This window comes from Emys orbicularis, chromosome 4 (assembly GCF_028017835.1).
Source record: "Emys orbicularis isolate rEmyOrb1 chromosome 4, rEmyOrb1.hap1, whole genome shotgun sequence".
NCBI classification, from domain to species: Eukaryota; Metazoa; Chordata; order Testudines; family Emydidae; genus Emys; species Emys orbicularis.
The window spans coordinates 126,820,426-126,829,738 of record NC_088686.1 but is presented as its reverse complement, the minus strand read 5'-3'; the positions used below and the strand labels follow the sequence as shown (position 1 = coordinate 126,829,738).

General features: G+C 53.8%; 1 protein-coding gene across 1 annotated transcript in view; it reads left to right on the top strand.

Annotated features, from left to right (window-relative positions):
* The first annotated feature begins 7,585 nt into the window (after positions 1–7,585).
* The window catches only part of LOC135878408 (MLX-interacting protein-like), a 28,187-nt gene continuing 26,459 nt past the window's right edge, over positions 7,586–9,313 (top strand). The window contains 1 exon segment of the mRNA XM_065404076.1: positions 7,586–7,902. Coding sequence (XP_065260148.1) covers positions 7,586–7,902 — 317 coding nt within the window.

The following is a 9,313-nucleotide window of genomic DNA, read 5'->3' as shown; positions in this document are numbered from 1 at the left end:
TCCCTGGTGAATACAGATCCAAACCCCTTGGATCTTAAAACAAGGAGAAATTAACCATCCCCCCTCCTCCCTTCCACCAACTCCTGGTGGATCAAGATCCAACCTCCTTGGCTCTAAAAACAAGGAAAATCAATCAGGTTCTTAAAAAGAAGGCTTTTAATTAAAGAAAAAGGTAAAAATCATCTCTGTAAAATCAGGATGGAAAATAACTTTACAGGGTAATCAGATTCAAAGAGCCCAGAGGAACCCCCTCTAGCCTTAAATTCAAAGTTACAGCAAACAGAGGTAAACCCTCTAGCAAAAGGTACATTTACAAGTTGAGAAAACAAAGATAAACCTAACACGCCTTGCCTGGCTGTTACTTACAAGTTTGAAATATGAGAGACTTGTTCAGAAGATTTGGAGAGCATGGATTGATGTCTGGTCCCTCTTAGTCCCAAGAGCGAACAACCCCCAAAACAAAGAGCACAAACAAAAGCCTTCCCCCCACCAAGATTTGAAAGTATCTTGTCCCCTTATTGGTCCTTTGGGTCAGGTGTCAGCCAGGTTACCTGAGCTTCTTAAACCTTTACAGGTAAAAGGATTGTGGAGTCTCTGGCTAGGAGGGATTTTTTAGTATTGTACACAGGAGGGCTGTTACCCTTCCCTTTATAGTTATGACAGGTAAGCACGGCCGGGACTCCCCACCTCACCCCCCGGCAGGTCCCTCTGGCTCTTAGGGCGGGGTGGGCACCTACTACGGTGGCTCACGAGACCCTCCTGCCCAGCCCCTGAGCTCCTGGCCGGGGAGGCTAGTCCCCGGCTGTTCCCCTTCCCCCGCAGCTTCAGCTCGCCCCGCCACTGGCACATGCTCTGGGCGGCGGGCTGTGAGCTCGGCCCGGCCCGGCTCCAGGCACTGCGAGGCGGCCCGGCCCGGCCCCGGCCCCGCCGCCCGGCCCCGGCCCCGCCGCCCGGCCCCGGCCCCGCCGCCCGGCCCCGGCCCCGCTCCACTCTGGCCCGGCTTCGGCCGTGCGGCGCGGCCTGGCTCCGGCCGTGCGGCTGTAGCGCCGCCAGCCACCTCCAGGCAGCGCGGTAAGGGAGCAGGGAGGGGGTGCTGGATAGAGGGCAGGGGAGTTCAGGAGGATGGGGGGGTGGATAGGGGTCGGGGCGGTCAGAGGGCAGGGAATGGGGGATTGAATGGGGGCAAGGGTCCCGGGGGGGGGGGGCAGTCAGGAAGAAGTAGGGGTTGGATGGGGCGGTGGGAGGCAGTCAGGGGCAGGGGTTCCAGGGGCAGTCAGGGGACAGAAAGAAGGGGTGGTTGGATGGGGCAGGGGGCCATTAGGAATGAGAGGAGGGGTTGGATGGGGCGGCGGGGGGCAGTCAGGGGACAGGGAAGGGGGGTGGATGGGGCAGGGGTCCCGGGGGGGAGCATCAAGGAATGTGGGGGGTTGGATGGGGCAGGAGTCCCGTGGGGTGGGCCACGACCCCCTCGTGGGGTGAGGAGGGAACCGGTTGTTAAGATTTTGGCAGCTCGTCACTGCTAGTGAGTAAACACCACCAGCATCTTTTCAATCTGCCAAAAGCACATTCAGCTATCATTTTGCACCTACTGAGCCAATAGTGGAATTTTCCTTGGTGTTGTCGAGGTGGTCAGTGTACAGCTTCTTGAACCACGGGTAGGCTGGATCCCCCAGGATCACTATTGGCATTTCAACATCGCCAATAGTAATCCACCAGTTGGGAAAGAAAGTCCCTGCTTACATCTTTCTGAACAGTCCTGTGTTCTTAAAGATGCGGATGTCATGCACCTTCCCTGACCAGCCAACACTGATGTCAGTGAAGTGTCCCTGGTAATCCACCAATACTTGCAAAACCACAGAAAAGTTGATATACTCTGTTGATATATTCTGTGGTGAGGTGGTCTGGTGCCAAAATAGGGATATGCATGCTGTCTATTGCCCCACTGCAGTCTGGGAACCCCATTGCTGCAAATCCATCCACTGTGTCCTCATTGGTGAGAGGTGCAGTCAGGGCCAGATTTAGGTGCAGGTGACCCAGGTGACTGCCTGGGGTGCTGAGCTTAGGGGGTGCCAGACTTGGAGTGCTGTTTTTGTTGTTAGTGACTGTTATGGGGTTCACTCACCACTGTGGTGCCTCCAGCTGGATGTCCTGGGAATTAGCTCTGTTCACCAATACACCCTCCTCTGATGGTGCCTCGCTGCCATCACTTTTGTTTCAGGACCCGTGCCACTCCCAGGACTATGGCATCCTCTTCAGTGACTCTGTGCTTTCCCCTTCCGGGGGACAGTATCGCAGTCCGTCAGTCCAGCCACTTCCTCAGTGGTGAGTTGGGGCAGGAGGGACCCAGGCCCGTCCTCTTCTCCAGGTCCAAGCCCAGGGACCCTGTAGATGGCCCCACTTGCTGCATCCCTTCCGACTCCTCTGTAGACCTCCCTGGGCCACTTCCCTGCAGCCCTCCAGCAGCCTCTTTGCCCTTGCCTCAGGGCCTCAGCCTGCAGATTCCTGCAGCCCGCCAGGAGCTGCCTTTATCTCCCTGGGTCTCTGCCTGCAGCACTGCTATGTCCAGGGTGCTTGCTGCCTTCCACCTGCAAGGCAGCCAACCCTACTCTCTCCTCAAGCTCCAGGGAGTGACTGAGGCTGTTCTGTACTGCAGCTCTTCTTATATGGGCCTGCCCAGCCCTGATTGGCTGCTCCTATAAGCCCTTCTCTAATTGGCTGCCTCCTGCGCAGCCTCCCTAGGGCTCTATTAAGCCCATATGGGCCAGTGTGGGGAAGAGGCCCCATCACAGTGACAAAAGGGAAAATAGAATGTTTGAAGTAAAATGTTTCAGGTATTCTGTATGTGGATTAATTTTTCACTAACCTCCTAAAATGTTCTGCACCTTTGTTGAATCTTGTTCAACCTTCCAGACTTTCTGAGAACTACATTTTCCTTGAACCTCCTTGAAAGTTGTCAGCTATGCCCTTGCGGGTATATAAGGGGCTGAGCGTTGCCTCTCAGTCAGTGAGATATAAGAATGAAGTGAAGTGAAAGCCCAGCTGCGAGATTGTGAACCTTGTTTTATTGTGTAATTGTGAACGTGTACTTGTGTTTTGACTTGAAGAGTGTAAGTAGCAACTAATAAAGGACATATTTAATGAGATGCCAGAGAACCCCTACAACTTTGATGAGAAGCTGCCTTGATTTAATTGTGGCCAACAGAGATAACAGATTTCAAGATGCCATCTCTGATGCCAAAGAAATTATGGAAAATTTAGGAATTGAGTCTGTCTTCAAGGAAACTCGTATTCATCAGAAGAAGAGACAGTTTGGTTACGAGGGCAGAAATAGGGTGATAGGAAGCTCAGAAGAAAAATTCAAGAAGGAGTTTTTTTGCTCGCTCACTGACACTGCTTGAGTGTCCATTGAAGAAAGGTTTGGACAAATGAAGCACCATAAAAAGACCTGAGGTGAAAGGGGGTGGGGGGGGGGCACGGTTGTATGACCTTAGTAAACTGCTGGTGGACAGGAAAACACTCTTGAACAATTGACACATTGGGAATGTTTGGATGTCAATGATAAAGACCTCTATGTCGTATTGGACAACATTCGTCACATTTTGCAACTCAGGAAGCACTCTCCACTCCAGGTTCTCCAATTCATTCAAGATGCAGAGCTGAAGGACACTTTTCTTAATGTGTGGATAGCTTTGAGGATTCTGCTCACGCTGCTGGTCACAGTCGTGAGTGGTGAGCGCAGCTTTTCGAAGCTCAAGCTCATTAAAACATATTTTTGATCAATGATGGCCGATGAAAGACTGACATTCAGAGGCGTAGCGAGCGCCCTCCGTACCCTCCGACCGGAGGGGGCCCCGCAAGGAAGGGGGCCCCTAAAAGTGGCAAAATAAATACCGCATTCCAGTTTCTGCATTGTAAGGGGCCCCGCCCGGACATATGTTCGGAGGGGGCCACCGTTTGGAGGGGGCCACGTTCTTTGTTGCTACGGCCCTGCTGACATTGCTTGCTATTTTATCGCTTGAAAATGCCATTGGCCAGTCTTTGGATCTTTCTGATGCTGTGCTTCTGTTCACAAGGGCAAAGGTGAGAAAAGTGACTTTTGAACTAAAGGACACTAGGGTTAACATTCTGTCACCTACTGTAACACTATTTAATACTGGTCCACCCAATGTTGGTGCACAGTTCAATTTCTTGATATTAGTACATATCGGTTATTCTTAAAATTAAAAAGTTTCTACAAGCATAGAGGAATCAAAATTTTAAATTGCTTATATATGGCATGAATAAATACAAATTTACAGATCCTAACATGCAAATTTATCGTCTTATATGATGGGGATAAATCATTCATGTGTAACGCTGACAGACCCCGGTCATTGGCGGGTGGGATCAGACCTGGGACCTCTGGAGCTTAGTGCATGAGCCTCTACCACATGAGCTAAAAGCCAACTGGCTCTTAGCTAAGGCTGTAGAGCAGACTCATTAATCTCTCTTTAAGTGATCTCCGTGCCACTAGATGGGACAGAACACCACCCCCAGGAGGTGTGTGGGTTACACATGCAAATCTTGCATCTAAGTCATGAAATAGACTACAAATGCATAGACAGAGGGGTGAAGGTGCTGGATGGAAAGGGCTGTGAAAGGGGGATACTCCCTGGTTACGGCACCCCTGAATCTGGCCAATAACTCCACTGGAGCTATGGCCAATTGACACCAGCTGGGGGTATGGCCCAATGTCCCTCTGTGATGTTTGGCTGGGTTCTGTCTCTGCATGTGGCCCCTCCCACAGCAGGCAGCCTTTGCTGGCCATTGGTGGCCTCCAGCTGAGCTGAGCCTGTCGAGTTCAGTTCTTGGAGGTTTCCCTTTCATTCACCATTCTCTGGGGAGGACAGCACTTGAGAGCTGGCGACCGACCTTCCAGATATCATGGTCAACCTACCGCAGTCTGTGTCATTCTAAGGAGTTCTGCCCCAAACCCCTTTCATTCCAGCTCTCCCCCACTCACCACACTGCTCTTCTCGGAAGCGACTCTGGGACCCAGTCCTGCAATGTGTCAGGCACCCTCAGTGACCTCAAGGGGAGGAGAGGGGCCCGCAGCAGGATGGGAATTTGATCCCAGGAAGTGTGCACCCAAGGAGCACTGGATTGGTTTGGTCTGGGCAAACAGGGCTATTAAAGGGGACGGGCTTTCTCCCTGACCCTTTGGGTGCCAATCAGTGCTTGCAGGGGTGTGTGAGATGGGTAGGAGTTTACCAAATTCACAGTCAATTTCATGGTCATAGGATTTTAAAAATCGTAAATTTCATGAAGTTGTTGTAATTGTAGGGATCCTGACCCAAAAAGGAGTTGTGGAGGGGTCGCAAGGTTATTGTGTGTGTGGGGGGGGAGGGGTTGCGATACTGCTACCTTTACTTCTACTTTGCTGCTGGCAGAGGCGCTGACTTCAAAGCTGCTCAGAGCCGCTGCCAGCAGCAGGGCAGAAGTATTGGTACTGCCATCCTTACTTCTGCACTGCTGCCTGCAGAGCTGGGCCCTCAGTCAGCAGCCGCCACTGTCCACCCACCCAGCTCTGAAGGCAGCAGTGCAGAAGTCAGGGTGGCAAGGTATGGTATTGCCACCCTGACTTCTGTGCTGCTGCTGGCGGGGTGCTGCCTTCAGAGCTGGGCATCTGGCAAACAGCCATCGCTCTCTGGCCACCCAGCTCTGAAGGCAATGCAGAAGTTAGGGTGGCAATACTGAGACCCCCCTTGCAACTCCCTTTTGGGTCAGGACCCCCAATTTGAGAAATGCTGGTCTTCCCCCGTGAAATCGCCCCTGCACAGCCCACTTGGGCGGGGAAACGCCACGCTGCCCTGGGGAGACTCAGAGCAGCAGCGGTGGCAGCAGCAGGACCCCTCCTCCCTCCCTGCATCCCAGGCCCCGCTTCCCTCCCTCCCCGGCTCCTCACACACTCCGGGAGCCCCTCTCACCGCCAGAGCCCGGGCTTGGCTCCAGGGGACGATGCTCTGGCTCGCCAGCGGCACGGCTCTGGCCAGGGCCCGCTCCCGGCTTTTTGCCGCCCAAGCAAAAAAAAAAAAAAGGCGGGGGGGGGGGGGGGCTGGAGTGCCGCCCCTTGGAAAGTGCCGCCCCAAGCACATGCTTGGAGCACTGGTGCCTAGAGCCAGCCCTGGTGATTATAATGCAGACATGAATAGAGTAAACCCCCAAGGACCACTTTTGGGTGAGGAGGGGGGAGGGGCAGGTGCCATCATGGGGGGCCAGTAATAGTACATGTCTGGCAATGAAGAACTGGAGAGAGGTCACTAATTCGTGTCATGGAGAGGCCACCAAAGTGCAATTTGTGGTCACTACCAATGAGGGAGGGAGGGAGCGGGGGACGGAGGAGAGTGTGCTGGAACTGGTGAGAGATTGGCATAGACAGAGGGTTGAAGGTGCAGGCTGGAAAAGGCTGTGAAAGAGGGAGACCGAGAGAGGGGCGACATTTAAAAAGGAAAATTTAAAAAAATCATTTTGTTCTAAGCAGGGAAGGGGGCATTAGTCTGCTCCTTATAAGAGGTGAATCTGGGCATGGCTGGGACTCAGCCCTGCTCCCTGTCCAGCCATGCAGGGTATGCCCCCCTGCAGCCCCTCCTGGCTAGTCAAAGCTGTGGCGCCACTGAAAGCACTCAGGTTTTGGGAGGTGGCCCCGAGTCCCTGAACCCCATCAGCAAGCAAGTGCAGATGAGCAGAGTGTGGGTGGGGAGAAGCTAGTCCAAGTGCTCCTGGCCTGGGATTTCGGGAGAGTTGAGTCACCCCCTATTTGGAAGCTTAGGGGTCAGATTGGAGCGAGGGGAAGTGTGTGTGTGGGTCTATTCAAGCTCCACCCACAACTCCAACCTCCACCCAGTATTCCAGTGCTCAGCAGTGAAATAATTAACACTGTCGCTGTCATTAGGTTCCAGAGCTAACACTCCATGAACTCTGTCCCTCTGAACTCCCTGCACAAAGGGGCCTGACTCAGGGGTTCTGGGTTGGGGCTTGGTGTTGAGTGGACCCTACGCCAGGGCCCCTTTCACGGGGCTGTGGGGCGTGGAAAGGGGCTGTGGGCATACTGGCCCCTCTCCCCAGCTCCACTGCGTCCCACACCCTGCAGGGCTCAGGCACACAGAACCCCTTTCCGCCGCCTGCGGCCACAAAACTACAGCCCCCAGCAGCCCATGCGCACCGCCTGCCAGCACCTCCCACCGGCCGCGGGGCAGCTCGGGAAATGTAGTTCTATACGACAGCGTCTGGGCTCGGGCGCCATCTTGTGTCTGTCCGGGCGAGCGATCAGTGTGGGAGAGTGCGAGGGAACTACAATTCCCATCGTGCCCTGCGCAGAGGGGGAGGTGCTGCTCATGCGCACGATGTTTCTTCCTTGTTGCTATGGGATCCTGGAGCAGGGGCCTGGCACAGTTACAGCCTGCGCTCCACTTCCTGCCAGTGACCAATTTTTTGGGAGGGATTAAGCCCCCACCAACATTCTGGTTGCCTTAGCAACAGGGGTGCGTTGTCTTGGTGATTGTGGCACTGCCAGGCAGTTGCTAGGGTCGCGCCCTGGTTGCCTGGGATGTCGCGACCCCAGATCATCCACAGCGGCCACTTCATGGTGTCGGAGCCGCATGCTGACCCTGAGCTGGACCCGGGGGGCAGGGCTGCGGTTGGGAGCATGGCGGAGCGGACAGGGGCTGTGGAGGTGGGGGCTGGCGGCTGGCAGGAGGGGGCTGGGGCCGGTGAGCGAGCCGCAGTGCCCGGGGACGCCTACGACTTCGACACAGTCAACGCCTGCACGTGCCGGACCTACCGCTTTGGCCCTTGTAGCAGTGGTGCCCTCAGCATCGACGCCTCCCTCACCAAGCTCTTTGAGTGTATGACACTCGCGTACAGGTGAGAGGGTGGGGAAACGAATCCTGGTGCTAGTGCCCCGGGGCATGGATCCTATTGGGGGGGCGGGGCTGGGAGTGTGAATCCTGGCACTAGTGCCCCAGGGCACGTATCCTGTTGGGGGGGCAGGGCTGGGAGTGTGAATCCTGGCGCGGGTGCCCTGGGGCACAGATCCTGTGGGGAGGTGGGGCCGGGAATGTGAATCCTGGCGTTAGTGCCCCGGGGCACGGATCCTGCTGGGCATGGCTGAGGGTGTGAATGCTGGTGCCTTGGGTGTGGATCCTCCAGGGGAGGCCTGGGGGTGTGAATCATGATATTAGTGCCCCAGGGCACAGATCTCACCGTGGGCAGGAGCTGAGAGGGTGAGTTCTCACTGTAGTGCCTCATAGTGTGGATCACAGTGGGGACGGGGAGCTGGGAGTGTGAATCTCCAGTAGGAGTAGCAAGGTTATTTTACCTCTGTATTTGACACGGGTGTGACCGCTGCTGGAATCCTGTGTCCAGGTCTGGGGTCCACAATTCAAGAAGGATATTGATAAATTGGAGAGTGTTCAGAGAAGAGCCACAAGAATTATTAAAATATTAGAAAACATGCCCGTATAGTGAGAGACTCAAGGAGTGCAGTCTATTTAGCTTAACCAAGAGAAGGCTAAGGGGTGAGTTGATTACAGTCCGTAAGTACCTACATGGGGAACAAATATTTAATAATGGGTTCTTCAATCTAGCAAAGAAAGGTAGAACATGATCCAATGGCTAGATGTTGAACCTAGACAAATTCAGACTGGAAATAAGGTGTGAATTTTTGGCTGTGAGAGTAATTAACCACTGGAGCAATTTACCAAGGCTTGTGGTGGATTCTCCATCACTGGCAATTTGTAAATCAAGATTGGATGTTTTTCTAAAAGCTCTGCTCTAGGAATGATTTTGGGGTATTAAACAGGAGGTCAGACTAGAATGACCACAATGGTCCCTTCTGGCCTTGGAATCTATGAATCTATACAGAGGAAGCCATTTGTAAGTGTGACACTTCCTCACTGCTCTAACCTTTGCTCTCTTCATCATGCTAGTGCTGTAATTTCCTGCTCCAGGCCTCTGAGGTTTGTAAACACCAATACATCAGCTTTGCATTAGTATCTGCACTGACTTGTGTATGTGGCAGCACATGGCATTGTACTGAAGAAGGGCGGCTTTTGCTCTGCCATTGTCAGATCAGGGCATGGGAAAGAGCATCTCTTTCGCGGGGCTGCCTAGGAGGTTGCACAACGCTTGGACAAGTCAGACAGCATTTGTAGGCCCTCCTGAGAAGGAAGGAAATCTTTGGTGCAGATGTACACAGTTGTGTCTGCGAGATTTCCTCAAGGCACCCCATGCTGAGCCTGACTGTACATTTCCACCCTTTCAAAGCTTTCGCTTT